Source organism: Dermacentor albipictus, chromosome 6, assembly GCF_038994185.2.
Source record: "Dermacentor albipictus isolate Rhodes 1998 colony chromosome 6, USDA_Dalb.pri_finalv2, whole genome shotgun sequence".
In the NCBI taxonomy this organism is placed as follows: domain Eukaryota; kingdom Metazoa; phylum Arthropoda; class Arachnida; order Ixodida; family Ixodidae; genus Dermacentor; species Dermacentor albipictus.
Window position 1 is genome coordinate 44,369,648 of NC_091826.1, and position 18,420 is coordinate 44,388,067.

The following is an 18,420-nucleotide window of genomic DNA, read 5'->3' on the forward strand; positions in this document are numbered from 1 at the left end:
TTCTAGAGAAGAAACAGAAGAAAAAACAGCTAGCATGGCACATGAAGAATGCCCATGTTTAAGTAAGCTATCCCTGGCCTTATCACAAAAGGCGTTGGCATTTCTAGACAGCGTCGGCATGAACAGTGGGCAATGATGGTTTTTCTCTTTTGTCACATGTCCGCATCTTATTTGTTTGTTTGTTTATTTATTTATACTGTCAGTCCAAGGATGGACCATTACAGGAGTGGATAGAAATACAACAAAAATATACAAAATATCGGTACATGTAGAACAAAGAACAATACAATAGCATTATCTGTAAAAAGTGACATGCAGTGATCAAAGAGAAAACACTCGCAATATGCGCATCGGAAACAAATGCTATGATGCAGTCATATTTGGGAAAATGAGATTCTCCAAATCAGCAGTAAAAGCACTTACAGAGGAACATGTGACAAATGGATTGGGTAATTTATTCCATTCTTTGATTGCCCTAGGAAAGAAACTATACTTGAATATATCATTCCGTGTAACTGGCGGGTGTATGTATAAACAGTGCTTGTGTACATCTGGAGCGTTGATCTGGTGAAATTATACAGAAATCAGTGAAATTAAGTTTTCATTGTTTTCTTTGTTTTGTTTTTTCTATGTAAACTTCTGTCTCAAACAATAAAGTTTCAGTTGGCAGTAAGCACTCATCCTCATGCTTTCCTTGTCTCTCTGTCCTTCTTCGTGCTGCACCACTTAACATAATGTTAAGAACCTTAGTTTAAGATAACGTAAGCCTTACGATAGCACTTTGAGCAAAGCTTTGTGCTTGAAACATGAGTGTATGTATCATGAAGAGCTTGAAAAGATAGGCGTTTTTGATACCAAAACTGAAAAAAAGTAATGCTGCCATTACCACTCACTGGAAAGAAAGTGGAACCAGTATGGTGCCTTGGCATGACATCTGAAATTATGCGGTACCTCTGGCACACTGATAATCTCGGAGGTCCTGGGCTGGGATTTCTGTAATATCCTTTAACGACCAGATGCACGTGTCTTCTCAGCTGCTATTTAAACGCTGTTCAAAAAATTTGACACTTGTTGGCTTAGCCAAGATTGTGTCAACAGTATATACTGCTCATTTGTAAAACATTTCACCAAAATGAAATTTTATTGCAGTTGGCTATCAAGAATAGGGTCATCGCTATTTTTGAACAAACTGATTCTGTGTTGCTGAGTTTTTTACCTTGTGTCTGTTTGATTCAGTGGCGATTCCTGAAGTAATGAGCGCAGGATTTCTTACGGCAGCTGCTCATATAACGTTCCGAAATTTCGGGATATTTCAATGTGCCCTGCACCGGATCAACAGTTTGGCGCTCATTGACTGTCTGCAGCTATGCATGTTGCTTTCAGGTGTTCGACACGCATTGTTTGTGTTACTCTGTTTAGGTGAACCTTATTTGATGACTGTCTGAAGGACCCCCTTATATCTCTCTCCTGTTTTAAGCAAACTGTGAAACTGGACTTGATCTGAACTGGTCCCTGAATCTTAAGAGGATGCGTGTCTGGCGATCACCAGTCATGTAGTCACTATGTGTCACTCATCATGTCACTGTTATGTCACTATATGTCACTCACAGCATGCTGAAAATAATATTTTCAGCATGCTGGTGTGAAAAGTGTACAAGAGTGGCAAGTTAGGCTACTTGGTTCAACCCCATTCAAAAAAAAAAATGCAGGAACAGGACCGAAGAAAGACATAACTACACAGGCACCTTTGTTTATTTCTTTTTTTTATTGCGGGGGGGGGGGGGGGGGGGGGCTGTTGCTGCACTGTTTTTCTCCGGAAGGGTGTGAAAACTATTTTGTAAATAGCAAGTGTGTAGCAGCCCTCTGTAGTGAAGTATTGCATTTTATAATTCTCTTGTGACTGCTTTATTTACAAAGGCAGAGACAATACTGATCAAGCCCTCTGTCTTTGTTCCCTCGCTTATAGTGCATCTTTCAAATGTTTCTTTCATTTACTTGGCAAGGACAGTAAAGTGTTCTTTTTTAATGTTTTCCTTTGTCAGCATAGCGGAAGAAATGTAATTTTAATTCTACATCTTTGAAATGTACGCATTTATGCCATTATAATTGTGGTTTAAGACCTTGCAGCTAAGGATCCTACGGCACAGCTCTGAGCTGGTGAAGGTCCAGTGGTCTTGCTTTAAGTAATACTGGACCATCAGTAAGCATTGTACATAATTTCACAGTGTGTGTGCCTGTTCTCTGAGCTGATTTTCTGTGCCAACGAACCAGGCAATAAAGTGGATATGCATTGTTTGTGCAGCCAAGCTTGGCAACAGGTACTTGTGTCTATCTTTATTGCTTTAATTTCTTTTTTGTTACGGGAAACATGTAATTATACTACAGCCCACTAACTGTTGAAAGTTAACTTTATTGGAAACCACCATGCAAAGAAAAAAAAAAAATCCTAAGAACTCGTGAAGTGCTGTTAGTGTCCCAATTAGGTAACATTGTGACGATGTTGCAGTTGTTTTTACTTATATTTTGTCATATATTAGACGTCATAAATAGTGAAATGCAGTACTGGTTGTAATATCCTTTGAGACATCCTTGGTAGGAGATCTGACGAGACGTCCAGTGGATGTGCCACAGATGAACTGTTTTCTTTCTTTTTTTTTTTTCACTGGCATTTACTGCAACATTCAAGCAACACATTATTTTTAAACATTGGCACAATGTTTAGAAGGGAACATTAAAAATGTGAATACTCATTAAAGCTAATACAAGGAATTGCATGTCTCGGTCAGAACGCACACTGTAATTATTTCTGATGACGGAACTTCACCATCGGTGTAAGTGTCCGCGTAGTGGACATGTCCAGTTCGTCTGCTGCTGAAGTTCTTATTGGCTGGGCTGGGGTACGCGTGAGAATGAGGCGGATGCCCTCAGTCAATCAGCATTTCAACAACAAATGAAATGGACATGTCCACTACGTGGACACTACAGCACTAGAGAATGCACCCAGGTTCGGGAAATTAACCGTTTAAGCGTTTTATATCGACATCACAAGGCCACTTTCCATCGGGATCAAGCCCTATCTGGATCAAAATTCCCGACTGACATTGGCTTCCTACTGCAAATTGCGCAAAGGAGCCAAATGCGATTGACAAGTTCGATCCCTATCGGGTTCGATCGCAAGTGCGCTGTCATTGTGCAGCACTCGTATTAAACAGGGAAAACATGGGGAAGTCGGGAGATGGAAATTCAAGACGATGAGCAAAACAGGAACAAGGTGAAAGCAGGAGCCAATGCTTCGACAAGTGGACTTGCCTTCTTCAAGATGATGTATGTTTTCCTCGCCACAGTATATATAGTAGGCGAGTTTCCTCTAAAGGGGAGAGGGTGCACTAAGCAACCAGAGTTGTTGCCTATAGCTTGAAGTTTTGCATAGCGAATAGATTCTGAAGCTCCCTTGCAAATGTTTATGCCTATTGGTTGCAATGTCTTGAACTTATGAATAACGTATGATTCTCTGCATTTTCTTTCTTGTTCAGAACGGAAATTTGACTAAGTTGTAGAGCTTAAGTTCATCAAAGTTATGACCTGGTTGGTTGAAATGCTCGGCGACGGCTTTGGGAAGCTTTTTAGCTGGGTCTGCACGATGTACATTTAATCTGAAGTTCACTGATTGTCCCGTTTCAATGATGTGTTGTTTCTTACAGAAGCAACATTCAGGCATATAAATCGCGTTTGAACTTGTACGAGTGAAGCTAGATCTGACTTCAAGTGTATAACTATTTGTGGTGCTTTTAATTTTCTGTAAAGAAAATACAGAGAATCATACCTTACGCATAAGTTCAAGACATTGCAACCAATGGGCATAAATGTTTGAAAGGGAGCTTTAGAAGCAACTCGCTATACTAAATTTCAAGCAATAGGCAACAGCACTTAGTTTGGTTGCTTAGTGTTCCCCTCCCCCCCCCCCATTATTTTTTCCCTTTATTATATTTTATTCATTCATTTTTTCACGGGTACCGGTTTCTGCCGCTCCTACTATCTCTTACAGAGACACGATAGCCCACGACCACCAGCGAAACAGGTAATAGAGGGCTGTTCTGCACGCCGTTGACACGTGATTGACAGACGGCCGTGCTGCTGGCCTTGTGCCACCGTGCCTTGTGCACAGCTAGCCACCATATGCACAGCACTCCTTCATTCTCAATTCTACACCCTCGGCGCTAACACACCTTCGCTCGTTGCCGCACCCACCCACCTTACGACCTCTCCGCTTTAGAAGAACCCCACCTATGAGGATATGTCGCCTTGAAGAACAGAAGTCCACTTGCCGAAACGTTGGCTCCTACTTCGTTCTCATTTTGCTCACCCGTATTAAACGTGCTTAATCGGGGCACGTGGCGAACAAAAATAAATTAAATTTTCTTTCATGCGAATTTAACCCGGAGCAGTACACGTTCGGCCAAATTATTCTGCCGCATTGTAAAACTATCCACATCGGCAAAATCGCAACCGAAACCAAACACTGCTCAAAGCGACGCCATCGCTATCGCTAGCATGCACATGGCAGAATCGGGGACAAAATTTTTCCTCTACTGTTTTAGATAGTTATCTTGGGGGGGGGGGGAGGGGAGTAAAAACTAGGTTGGGCAAAAAAAAGAATAATAATAAAATAGGAGGGGGGGGACAAAAGGCTAGGTGGCGCCAGCCGCCGCCCGTTACAAAGGGTATAGCCGCCATCCATCCATCCATCCATCCAGAGTTTCTTCGGTTTGTTGTTGTTGCTTGAAAGCGCTTTTCACCTGCGCTTTCTCAAAAGACCACGGCTGTCCCGCGTTGAGGAGATGCGAGGCGTCCTGGTGTGCGCGTTTTTATTTTTAACGTTTTACAATGTGTGCCATTTTTTTTTTCTCCAACGGCTTCGAGCTGTGGGGCACGCAGCCCGTGTTCTTAATAGCCGACGATTAATCGGTTGTGTTTGTAAACATTGCAAGCTCAGTCAGCTGCCGTGGGAAGGTAAGTCTTGCAGCCGACGCCGCCGAGGTAAGTGACATCTGCTCCCCTTGGATGCTTTATGCCGCCGGCGCTAAACAAAGCCAGGTGTTCGATCGAGGTCAGCCTTCGGCTAGGGGCCCGGACCATTGCTCGATTTCGCGTCACCTCGTCATACGATCGTCTTGCACGAAATGTTTTCAGTCGATCGCCGCTTCTTTGTCATGCTGGCTTACGGACGGGTCGCCTTATTTTGTCGCTCTCTTAAACACGACCCGCTAGCGCTGCTCTTTCAAGCCACACCACACGATTTCTTTGTGGTCACTACTTCGAAGAGCAGCGGAGCTCCCCGAAATCGAACGCTCTTCGTGTTTGCGATTACTCGGAGCAGCTTTTCGAGAAGATAACGTTAAAGAGCTCGATGAGTGTAACACACTGTAAGCACGTATACGTTACTTCTCACGCGAGCAGTCAAAACATTCCGCTACGTAAAGTAACGGCTTTCGTTTAAAGCGCGCGGTCCACAATCTCATTATTGGTCGCATTGAACGAAACCGCGCAGCCGTTTAAACGACAGTGTTGGGCTTTGTCACACGCCTCCTGTTTCTCTACGCTCAAAGAATTGCTTAGCATTAGCGAGAATTTAAAGTTGCCCAGAATGGCTAAATTTAACTCGACATCGGGAATTAATCGAATGACGGCGTGAACCTTTCGGCTGGTGTTGAACAAAAAGTGGTGTGACCTTGCGTCAGCCTGTGGACAAATAGTTCAGTGTTTCCTGAAACAACCCATGCCCTGTGTCAGTGAAACCTTTCCCATTAGCATTCGTGGCTGTTGGGTGAAAGACCACAATAGACCGTGCTAGACTGCGTGCTCTAGAAAATCAGTTCAAGCTTCAAGTTGTAGAACGGACATCCGCAACAGACACACTACCAGACGCTGCATGCATGGCTTGCGACATTAAACATATTTAAAACACTCTTGACAATGTGAGAGACACATTTTGGCCACAAAATTAACCTTCCCCCTAGGCAGAATGTTTCTTCAAACATGCAATGTCTTCAAGTTGTGCACTAAGCCACAGCTAACCATTTGCAACTAAGACAAACGCAGTGCTTGTGTTTTTCAGGTCTCCATTCCAAGACGGCAGGTTTATGGGAAGATGCGACACTTGAAGTGATGAACAATGGTCGAACACGAGAAGCCAGTTGAAGCGAACATTTCAAACATTCTTTGTCAGGGCCCTGACAAAGCGTTGACAAGCGCCCTTATCGAAATGTTAGCTTTAATGTGGGCCATCTCGTATTTGACCACTGTTCATCAATCACTTCAGGTTTCCGTTGTTTCTTTGGGCTGTACTTTTTTTTTTGTTATGTCACGCTCAATATATGACATATTATTTCTAAAGCTCTGGGCTTTTTTACTGCATGCTCAGCTGTTGTTTGTTTTCTTCTAGCATGAACTCGTGTATTCACACCTTGTTTCCTTGTCTTTAGCACTCTTTGTCACCGCATTGTCTTTCAAGTGGATTCGCACGTTTCGCATTTACAGGATGACCAAGCAGCAATGTGAAAGAATGTAGTGTTCAACTGTGAAACAAGTAGTAAGGGCAAACTAAAAGCTTTTTAACACTTCTTTCTTTGTATACCGTAGTGTCAGTACAGTATTCACACCTAGGCAGACTTTGTAAAATATGAAAGCTTGTAATTGTACCGTATCTGTTTACTGCTTTCATCTCCAGTTCTCTTTATCTATGTACTTATCAAAGTGCAATTCAATGTGCTGCTGTAAAATTTACAGAATTGATAACTACATGTTTTTGTTACTAACAACTGTCGTTACTCATTCTGTGGGGCCTTTTCTGGTGCTTTCTTTTATCATATCTTTTAATGTGCAATATGAAACACTGCTTATTTCGCATTGGTTTGTTTATTGCACTATATCTTTTACTTACGAGACTTACTAAAGTAAAAAAAAAGTTGTCCGTTCTTGTTTTCTTTAATTGCACCCCCTCCCGCCTCTTGTATAACACCCCAGCTAGAGCCATTAAAGCTAAAATCAATGACAACAATTTTTTTCTCATGGAAAGGTGGTGCTTATGCAAGCCTGGGATGTAATGGTTCTATTCATTTTCCCCCCACACGCTGTCGCTGGTCAGAGCAGCTCTCCAGCTACATATGTCATCAGGATTGGCCACTCATGAGCAGTGGGTGATATGAAAAGAATAAAAATTCTCAAAAAGCAATTCTTACATTACACCAACCCTGTTTTGGCTAAATAAGCACCTTGGTTTATTCTTAAATTGAAAAGCCATAAAAGCTTAAAAGTGAATTAAAAAAAAAAAACGAACTCAGAGGGGTAATAGGCTCAACAAATTTAAGGTGGATGGCAGTATGCTTTCGATATTAATATCATCTGTTGCAAGGATACGTCGGCACAGCACAAGAAGAGACATGATTAGTAGACACGACAAGGCCAAAATCTACTCGTAAAGTATTCTTCTACAAGTATTTTTGTAGATATATACTAACAAGCCCAATTTACAACCCTTCTGCACAATTTTCTGGTTAGCAGCATACAGTCTGAAAACTAAAAGAAAGAAAGAAAAAAGCTGCAGGAAGTGTGTTATCGTTTTTCATTCTTTCGTACCATCATTTGCTCAGAAAAGAGACAGCTGTAGTCCATTTCATGTTGTCATGCCAATGACATGCACTTTCTGTGTGGTGTGTAACCGTGGTGTGTCTGACATAACCAAATTACCTTGTTTCAGGACTTCCAGAAAACCCACTTCATGCCTTTGATGAAGAAACTGGAAGCAGTTACTGTTCTTCTGCTACCATTTCGTCACTGACAAAAAATTGTCCTCAGAACTGTTGATGTCTCTGCCACATAATGCATGAAGTTTGTTTGGACTGTTGACTGTTCATGATGTTTTAATTAACTCCTGTGTTTATGTGCTTCTGGTATATCTGGATTTTAGTATGTGCAATTCTGAAAATTTTACACACTATGGCAATACACTTTCTAATGAGAAACTATTCAGGTCAATGTGCTTGTTCCTGTCGCACTGTTACGATACCTTCTGTAGAGTTGCTGATGATAAAAGTCACAATTGGCTGGTTTTCTCGTGTGAAAAAATAAAACATGGCCACAAGCATATATTCTACTTTGTATTTTGGATTAATATCTTGTGTAATTTCTTCCAAGTTCACTTGGAAAAGCCTCAAAGGCATACTTGACTGGGTACCGAGGCATCGAGAAGGGTATTACTGCAGCTAATTTTGGGACAATGCCGGAGCGCTGTGGAGACTGAGGCAAACTCTCAACCTCAAGATTTCAAAAATCTTGAACGTTGATGCCCTCACACAACACAGCCAGGTCTAGGTACTGCTTGTGCTTCTAATAGCTTTGTAGCTTGCAACGAAGACTAGTCAACTTGAGGATTATTTGGTTTTGTTAAGAGTGTTGCTTTCCTGGCAGCCTGCTTCTTGTTTTTCGCTAATTATATGAGAGTAATGCTGCACATGTTACAAGTTGTCATTTGTTATATGATGATGCTGCACAGAGTTAAAAAGAACTCGTGAGTGAGCACGAGTGCTTGCACAGAAAAATGTGTGCTGGGGTTCTCTCTATGCCATATGCAACAGTTTTCCACCTATTTTTTTACGTTATATTTGCTCACCATAGAAGTAAGCGGAGTATTTTTGTGCATTTATGATAGGTGAGCAACCAACCATTCTTACATGGCTTTTGTTCAGGGTGTGGCAAGTATAACCATATAACCACTTTTATTTACAGAACACCAGTAGTGACCCCTAGTGGAATTTTGTTCAACCACAACTTGTTTGGAAGCTTGTTACCTTGTGTGGATGTTCTCACTGACACCTAGTGATTTCAACCACACATATTTTGGAACTTAAGTTGCATGAGTGTTCTCAGTGTAGTGACACATTGTTCTTTAGAAACTTCCTTGTGTTGCACAAATCTTCTCCCCCAAAAGAAAGGGTTATATATGTCAAAGATTGCTGCCTATGTCTTTACAAACAGTAGCTAAGCAAAACTGCAGGTCATTGTAATTGAACTCAACATCACAAGTTGGTGCTACCAGTGCTCCATGTTAATGGTAATAGTTCATTGAAGCACAGGCTAAAACTATCATCATCTTTTTTTGCATAAGGACTTTGTGCAGGCCTTCGCAGTACTTTTTCTTCTACAAACAGTTAGCAGTAACAACAAAAAATAAAAGACCACTAGCTCCTTGTCACTACTGACTTATTAGTTCCTTGCTGTTGTTCCGTTTGCCACCAGGACGTGCCAGCCAGGACTGGCACATTCAGCTGAACTCCCACTTCCTGCGGCCAAACCAGTTCCGGTGCCACCGGTGCTCCCGGATGTTCACGCGGCGCAGCAGCCTTGAGCGGCACGCGCTCATCCACACCGGGGATCGGCCCTTCCGGTGCCTCTACTGCGGTGCCTCGTTTGCCCTCAAGCAAACCCTCTCGCGGCACATCCTGACCCACACGGGCGAGAAGCCGCACAAGTGCGACTTCTGCCTGCGCACCTTCATCCAGAGGTCCATCCTGGTGCGACACCGCAAGAAGCATCTCCAAGAGCAGGGCATTGCCGTCAGCTGAGGAGCACACACTTCAGCGTCTTTGTGTGGACACTTGACTGCCACAGTGTCTGCTCTAGCACTGCCCTCATAGGCTGTGGAGACAGGAGAGAAGGAGAGGAGACAAGTGCTTCAGCACATTTTCTCACTCTTGTGACTACTGCTGGAGTGTTCCCAAGGCGTCTTCAAGAGCATCACCGTCAGCTGAAGTACAGATGCTTCAGAGCCTTTGCCACTTGACTGGCGCATGGTCTACCCTGGCGTTGCCCTCAAAGAGGTGGTGCTTTGTCATTAACGAAGAGACGGGTAATCCAGCACACTTCTTCGAACACTTGACCATGGCTGATGTGTTATAGTGGCATCTTTAAGGACAGGGCACTGCCATCATGTGACGGATGAGTGCTTTACCAATTTCTCTTCGACACTCGACTATCACTCGATATGCCGAGTGGTGTACGGCTGCATGTCCTGGACGGGCACGGTGACTGCAGAAAGCATTCGCAGGCCAACATGTGTATGGCTGGACCTGACAGCAGCTGCTGGTGGCATAATTTCTTGAATTGGTAGGCTTGTTTTTATTGCTCGAATTTTATTGTGCATCCTTCACTTTACGCATACTCTCAAGCCAGTGCCGGTGCTGCTCGCGCTCTGCTTTGAACTGTTTTTGGCTCACGAAGACGTTGGCCACTGCTAGCCAGTCATATTCCACAGCTCGAAGTGTTCCCATCACGGTGTCTTGTCTAGGCATGCCATCTCAGGGCACATTTTCACGCACACAGATTGCTGGTCACAAATTCGTAGCCTCTACTAGCAAGCCATCGTTTGATAGTCTGATAAAATCCTGCGTGGTACTGCAAGGATCGCTGCCAGGACTTGGCATCACGTCTGCTGACTAAGAGACAGAGTCTACAACTTACTTAACTGCCCTTCAGTGACTTGTATCAGAGCTGGACAACCAACTGTAACAGTGCAGCAATGTGTGTTCAGCTCCAATAAGTGGTAGCAGAAAGCATATGTGTAGGCAATGTCGTGATGCAAGCAGCGCTGCACGACCTTGACATGTCACGCAGATTCGTGTGCTGAGGCTCAACAGGAATCCTGGCATCGTTTCTTCATGCCTGTCATGCAAACCTGTGAAACAGCCAGTGTCTGGCATTACATGTCAGCGGCAACTCTTTATGTTGTCTTGATTAAGTGTATAAGTAATGTGCGTGTGGCCTCTTAGCACAGTGCAGTGGTTTTGCTGATGTGTGATAGGGCATTTCTACGTTCTTTTAATGTCTAAGTTTTATGGCGCCGCTATTTGTTAACAACTTTTGCTTGTGCTGCAAAGGGACACTTGGGTCAACTGCGCAATGCTGCATGTTTGCAGCGCATACTTTAGCACAGCCCAGCAGTAGGAATGTTGCTTGTGTAAATAAGTGCTTATTAAGCTTTTACAAATCTAGGTCAGATAGCCCAATAATAAGGCACAGAAATTTTCAAGCAGCACTGCTTTAAACTGTCCTCCTGTTTACAGTTGTCAACATTCACAATGAACTTTCCAAGATGTCATTGCAAAAGTGCTGTTGTATTTTATAATTAATAATGTTCGCTTTATCTGATAAACGAAAACCTCTTTTTAGAGCTAGTATGTTCACTGCTGTAATGGGTTGCTCACTTGAACATGTGGAACGGAGGTATGAGCAGATGTGTGAAGCGATACCACAGGGAGGCATGGCGTGTTTGTCTGGCTGCGTGTCTGTATCAGCTTGTTTTTGTCGAGCCAGTGTTATTCTGAACAATCTGAGCTTTCCCATGAGACATTGTTAAATACTGTTATACATCTACATCTTTTGATTAGCGTTTATTTTTGTGTGCTTCTGCAACGAGTCAGATTCGTATAGATCCTGAGACATGTACACTAGTGCCGACACGTGCCCAGACTCGGTCTAGGAAATGATACGTGCGGTAGACAGCAGCGTTTTGTGCATTTGGTTTATTTCGTTTTCGCCTAGTCGTCTACCAAATGTATTATAGAAGTATAGAATATCAACTCGCCCAAACCTACACTCTGCTCCAGGTAAAGATACTGCGTAAAACAGCCTTAGGTCGAAGAGAGACATGTACTAGTGCGACCATCTTCAGGGTCATTGGCCTTTACGAGGCATCATTGCTGCTGCTGGGAATTGCTGTGCACGATCGCTAAAACAGCAAACACCTCCAAGGTACACTTTGCAGCCTCACTGCTTGTCTAGCTGGGGGTATATTGTCACGTTTACATTGTTATAGGCAGCTAGTGTGGAATTTTTCTATCCTTTTGTAAGGCACGTAGTACGTGTCGCATATAGTTGAGAACCACAAACTGCTGTCTTCGCACCCTAATCACGAATGCAAGCTTCTGCTCGCAATGCTGCCATTATTGTTGATGCTGCACAGTGTGTTCAAGCCACAGCACGAGTCACAGAAGTCCAACTGATCTGAGGCTAGAATCCATCAGGATAGATATTCCTCCATCGTTCATCTTTGGGTGTACAATTGCTTTCACAAGATTTTGCGTAGCTAGCACCAGACAGGTTGGCATCTCCAGGCGATGGGCCTTCTTGGCACTGGGCCAGGAACGCTGGTGCTTGCTGATGCTGACACATTCAGTGCTAGTAACGTCATATCTCGTGAAAGTAAACTAGTCCTCAGTACCTCCTCTGGATACTGATGCTCTGAGACTCAAAGCAACCTTGTTAATGCAGTTGCTTGTGGTAGCACTTACTTTTATAGAATAGTTGCTGCATGACTTTTAAATGGCATGCAGGTATTCTGTTGTGCCTCTGTACTACTACTACTATCCCTATATTCAATTCATGGCATGAAAACTCTGGTGTCGCTCGAACACCTTTGTGACCAAATGTGGCAGATTTCCCGCAGCATACTTTAGAACCTCGTTTAAACAGTCACGTAAATTCAAAATTTGCCATTTTTAAATATTTGTTGCAATCTCATCTGGGGCAGAATGACAGTACAGCCCACTTTGCGGGCAAGTCCTGACAATCAGTGCCCCTAGCAGCTATAAGCACTTGGGTGCTTACTGTATGTCATTAAATTCAGCTTGCATATAGTTATACGTTTCACTCACATCCAATCAGACGGGACACATGGCTAAAGTGAAAGGAGTATGTATTGTGGGACAAATTGTCACAAGTCAGTAAACAAAGCATTATGGTGCAAGCTGTGTATTATACCCAGCTGCTAAAGAAAAAAAAAGCCAAACTGCTGCATGTGCCAAGAAGCCGACTTTTTACCTTATCCAACTTATCTGACATTCTTATGTACAGATACCACGTGCTCAGAAATGAGGTCATGGTGACATTTTTAAAAATAAATAAACAAACATCTCTTGGGGCTTGAAGCAAATGTTAGTAAACTAAATATGTAAATTCTTCACTCTAAATGTTACTTACAGCAACGAAAGTGCATTTTTAGCACAACCGCTATGTTACAATCATAAAAACAGCACTTTTAACCCATGAAGTTTGAATGCTGAGGCATTTGTAGTAATATACGTTTTTTCATTCTTTGGCAGTTAAGAGCAATGTATAGTGTGTGCAGACAGCGAAAAATTGTGAAACAGAAACCTGATTATGTGCAAATAGAAAGGTCAAGCAAATCTTGTGCCTCTTGAAACTATGCTCCGTTTGGCACGTGACAAAAGCCAACTTCAAGCTGTGCAACCCAGTTCCTGTCACACTTGAAGTGCTACAAAGCTGCGAATCCAAATACCAGAACAACTCTTTTCCTTCGATTCGATTCCTTTCCAATGACTGACTGCGCAGACAGCGGTAATGGCAGCAAAGTGACAGATGAATCGGTGACAGAGGAACTGTGTTTCACCAGAACATGGCATTATGCAAGCTACTAAGGAACACATATTTGGTTCCTCAGTAGGGAAGCTTCCCTGCTGAAGAAAAGTTCACCCCCCATGTCTTCTTCAATTTTAATTCTTTTACAATTATGTGTTGTGCTCAGTTGCTTATCCTGGCGATAACAATTGGGGAAGTGGAATGCAAGTCACTGACTGGAGGTAACACAAGGAGAATTAGAAAATGGTTGCAAGATATGGCCCCCAGTCCAGGGATTCACTCTGGCACACCTGTTTAGCTGGAGTTAGTCAATTTCAGTTTATTGCTTTTCATAGTAGTTGCAAGTTTGGACATATTAAAAAGTACAGAAAGAGGTCCCATAGTCTACGACTATTGAGATCTGCCAAGTGAACCAACCAAGAGGCTGAACAGGCAGCTAGCTGTTAATCAGACCGTGGGATTAACTTCCCAAAACTACCCAGTGAGTTTTGAGGCACGCAGCCAAGGGTCAAACCCCGATCTCGAGCTCGGTGGTGCAAGCCGACCGTTCGCTTGCCCTCATGTGATTGGTTAGAATCGGAAAATTGAAATGTTCACGAAAGGGTTTCAAAAAGAGTAAAAGTGAGACGGAGTCATTTGTACTGTTTTCAGTTTTGGGAGAACAACGAATGACAAGATTATTTTCCCTCACTCTCCGAAATTCCGGGTGGAGCACTAAATTAAATCTGAAGCTCAGTACATGGCTCAGAGCCGTCTCTCATCCTAGATTTGAGTGAGCCATCCAAAACTTTGATTGGACAAAGGATGTACAGGGCCCAGATAATGAAATGATTATATTCTAATTACTTTCCTTCTGCTGCCTTCAATAGTCTATGCAGCACTACACTCATGTTATCACCAGGATGGGCTAGTAATCAGTAGAGGATGGTAAATAATAGAATAAAGCGAAAGGAAACCTTACATTATAACGGTTCAGAACTCGTAGCCTTGGCTAAATTCACAAGTGGGGTGCTGTTTCAGTAATGACAACATGAATGTGTATGCAGCAGATGAACAGCCAAGCCAGCCTTCACAGATAATGCATGTCATTTACTGGTAATGCCAATGCTTATCACAAGGCAGAGCCCAGAATATTGGAAGCTGCCAACTCGGTTGGTTGTAGAAGGAAACAGTGAAGAGCTATTATTTTCTCCAAGGCAGTGTCCCTGGTCAGTGTGGCCAGCCCGGTTTGCAGATGACGAAACGCACTACATTGCAGTGCTAACAATGATTCTCTCCTCTTTGCACTTATGTTATCGTACTCCAAGAGCTACTTACTCTGGTTTCATTGTCGGAAACCAGTAGCTATGTTTTAGTGTTGTGTTGTGTTTGACGTGTGTGTGTGACAAGAGTTGAAGCAACTTTTGTTTTTTTTCGTTACTGGAAAATCTCAGCTTAACTGACGACGTGAAGCAAGTACCTTACAGTTATTTCATAATTCTGTGCCAATGAATTGCAGCAGTGAATATGTTTTGTTGTGGCAGCCGGACTTACACTTTCCATCGTTTTTTTTTTGTCTCTTTAGCAAAAAAAAAAAAAAACTGTGGGCTTCTGTTTGTGAGATGCGACCACGAGGGTCTTTGCCAAGACCACCTGAAAGAAAGCTGGAAGATTCTGTTGTGGCAGCTGACTTTAAATGTTAAAGAAATGCTATCTCGTTGCAGCTTGGCCTTAAAAGCCTAATGGCAGCTACTTGTTAGTCTTTCAAACTTGGATTATTATTTATTTGTTATTTATGTTTTTGGTTACCCGTTTACCCCACTTGCCAAAACAGAACAAACTATTTGCGAGTGTTGCTGAAAGATTTTGACTAGCAAGCACTATTTCCGAGTGATCAAATGCTGCGGAGAAGTTTTGCAATGAAATGTCTCTCACAATAATTTGTGTTCTTTTACTTGTTATTTAACGCACAACGCATTTTTATACTCGGCCTTTTCATGTTTAGCTGAAAACAAATGCAGGCCAATGGCTTCGTTTATGTATATTGTGCTTTCATTTACTTTATTCAATCTTTGTTTGTCTGTTTTAGAGAACACTGTTACGTTCCAAGTTTGTATAGACACTTTTGGTCAAGTATGTCCTAAAGATGCGACTGAGAACTTCAAATTTTCTTGGCAGAAAACGCAACTCAAGCTTTGACTTCTTGACAAAGCGCCACATATTTTTAAGTACACTTATCTTTACTAGCACATCTCTTTATGTGTGCATTTTTCTATTATAAAGAGAACTGCCGACAAAGCTTGTTGAAGTACATGTTTGTGGGTTGCATGCTTTACTTTTTTTCCATTGTTGGATTTATCACAGTTCTCAATTGAATGTGAGACTAAACACTGTGCTGTGAAAATCAGATGTTTTATTACTGACTTACAACTTACTTGCACTGAACTATGTAAGAAGTGGAACTTGTGTTTCAGTTACACGTTGAAGTAATAAATTTGCACCGTGAAGTTGTGTTAGTATGTTCATCACCTGCAACAAAAGCAACACTACAGAGTGCATCTGCAGCAGGATGTCCAGGCGTTGAATCCCTGGAAAGGTGTGCCATTAGTGTGAAAGACTTAAATAAGTGGAGGCGCCAAGACCTGGGAAGTTCTAACCAGGTATGGGAATTGAAAACAAATGTAGCACGTAGCATTCTAATTCACATTCTGATCAACGCTGTGCAATACAGATGGCACGATGATGACTGTGTTTGTGAAGTATTACACTGGTGTGCCTTGCAAAAGCAACTGAAAATCCAAACAAAAGCTTGAATTCTATTTTAGAAGAAACCATTGGGACGGCAAGTAAGTGATGTCAAAAGCAACGTAACTACTTCGTAACATGCGCAGTGCAGTGTAAACGCAGTGTAAACTATGGAAAGCCCATTGTAGCCCAAACAATTTGGCGATTCTCATAAAATGCAGCATGCACCGAAATGCTTCTGGAAATGAAACAGAAAGTTGTCATCCACCCATCTTTGAGAGACACCTACGCAGCCTCACTTTGCATGCCAGTGGTGTGGCGGGAAGGTGCCGCTCTCGCCCTTCTGATTTCAGAATCCTTAACAGGTGGCAAATGATTTAATTTAAATTAATTTAAAGGTGCTGTCCCTGCATTTGTCTGTTGCACAAATTGGCCTCCCAACAACACACCTGCTGTGAACATGGGAAAACCAGACTACTGTATTTTGGAGAAAATCCGGTGGGCAAGACTTTCTATCTAAATAGAGGATTGCCATAAAACACTGTTCTGCTACTAAACTGAGAGCCTCACTGGTAATAAGTACAGCATAACATTACTAATTCTTTAGCCTCAGAAGGAAAATACAACTTGATTCTATTCAACATTGTATTGATAAAAAAACATTTTTCAGAACTTCATATACTAGAACTGAGCTGTAATCAGTCCTGGTATACTACAGTAATTTGGTGTTTTCTTTATAAAGAGTAGGCCATACTGCACACCTTTATCCCCAGGTACCCAAGTTACCAATAGCTTGCAACTATTTTTGTTAGGAAATGCTAGGTGACCACAAGAATGTACAGCACCATGTTTTCTTGTCCAAGATTTGCACGCATTAAACTCTGCGATAAAGTTTCTGATATTCGATATTCGGCTTTCTTCTGGATTCGATTTGACAAATATTCAATTAAAAATCTACTATTCACCCTGCCCCACTTCCTGCACAGTGCTTTAGAACTTCCAATGCATAAAAAGTTTTCAGACAGAGCCTGATGGAGGGGCCTCTTAAAAACAGCAGATCCTATGGGTCCTTTCATTGCTGTTCTCCATGCACCTGAAGGCGATAAAACTTTCGACCTTACACAACTTTAACAGTTTTCAGCATGGGTTAAGCCGTAAATCAACAGGAGTAGCCATGAAGAATCCTTGCGCAAGCATACTAATTTCGACGTAACTTATATTGCCATTGCTGCATAGCGTGCTTCCACATCTGTTTTGTAGGCATTGTCATTGTAGTAAAGGTGATCCCAAAGGGGACACCAGGCCGCTACGAGTTGATGGCACCTAAAGAGATGTTAGTGCAAGGAAACATGTTCGTTTTGCGCATTATGAGGCAAAGCTACACTGAACTATAAGAGCACGCCGACTGCACCACGTGCAACTGTCGAGCACTTCAAAAATTTAAGGTGCTTTGTTTGAACCCCCTGGTGTTTTTGCATCTAGGCTACATGACTAGGTGTATGTTAGCAGCAAAAAAACATTTTTTTGTGCAATAATCTTGCTAGATAAATGTATGCCAATTTACGTAAAACATGTACCACGAGGTGTGCGCCTCACAATGTTACGGCACGTATACCTCCCGGCAATAAAGTATTTAGGGAGCTGTGAGACTTGCATATATTTTTGGGGGGTTTTCAAGGCCGAGCAGCTTCACCCGATGGAAGAAATTTTAAACTAAAAATTGTCATGCATTTCCTTAAAAACGGACGAGCGCTTTCCAATGTGAGTGGAGGTAAGATTATCCTGTTCAGATGTGGCATTTGCATCTGTAGACAGAAGAAACTTATATGCAAAATTTAAATTCTTAATTTGTTTGTAATAGACACGGAGTAGCGCAATACGACAGGGACCAAGAAAGACGCACACACAGTACTGCGCAACTCCATGTCTATATTATGGATGCAAACCAACTAGCATGGCAACATGCCCTAGCAAACTTGTTTGCTTTATCTGATATCACCGATGCTTAAGACGACAAGAAATGTGTTAAAAGGAAATGTATGACTGACAGATTTAATTTGCACATAAACAGGACAGATATAAAGTGACGGACTGGGAAACTTGAGATGCTCTGGAAGAAGGCCAAAATGTGCAAGAGCTGTCAGAAACATGCTGTGAGTAAAGGGATCACGCTGCAAATGTATGGAAAACTTGACTCTTGTTTCACAGCGACATTTTACTTTATGTTTCCATCAGGCATGGCACTTCCCCGGAATGCCTCACTGT

General features: G+C 42.3%; 1 protein-coding gene and 1 long non-coding RNA gene across 4 annotated transcripts; both read left to right on the forward strand.

Annotated features, from left to right (window-relative positions):
• The first annotated feature begins 4,757 nt into the window (after window positions 1–4,757).
• Window positions 4,758–15,917, forward strand: LOC135895743 (oocyte zinc finger protein XlCOF6.1-like). 3 transcript variants are annotated; one of them, XR_011515142.1, is made up of 2 exons: window positions 4,758–5,037; window positions 6,116–6,529. XR_011515142.1 is itself a non-coding variant. In XM_070540422.1 (2 exons), exons 1-2 carry the CDS (start codon window positions 4,839–4,841, stop codon window positions 9,618–9,620), a joined length of 525 nt encoding a protein of 174 aa, XP_070396523.1. In that variant the 5' UTR covers window positions 4,758–4,838; the 3' UTR covers window positions 9,621–15,917. The 3 variants fall into 3 exon arrangements, 2 of the variants coding, with proteins under 2 accessions (XP_070396523.1, XP_065279967.1); XM_070540422.1 differs by lacking the exon at window positions 6,116–6,529 and adding an exon at window positions 9,295–15,917; XM_065423895.1 differs by lacking the exon at window positions 6,116–6,529 and adding an exon at window positions 9,295–15,917 and having other exon boundaries at window positions 4,758–5,010.
• On the forward strand, window positions 6,537–8,024 carry LOC139061010 (uncharacterized). Its single transcript, XR_011515143.1, has 2 exons — window positions 6,537–6,586; window positions 7,757–8,024. It is a non-coding gene; the product is annotated as an uncharacterized lncRNA (long non-coding RNA).
• Window positions 15,918–18,420: the final 2,503 nt, after the last annotated feature.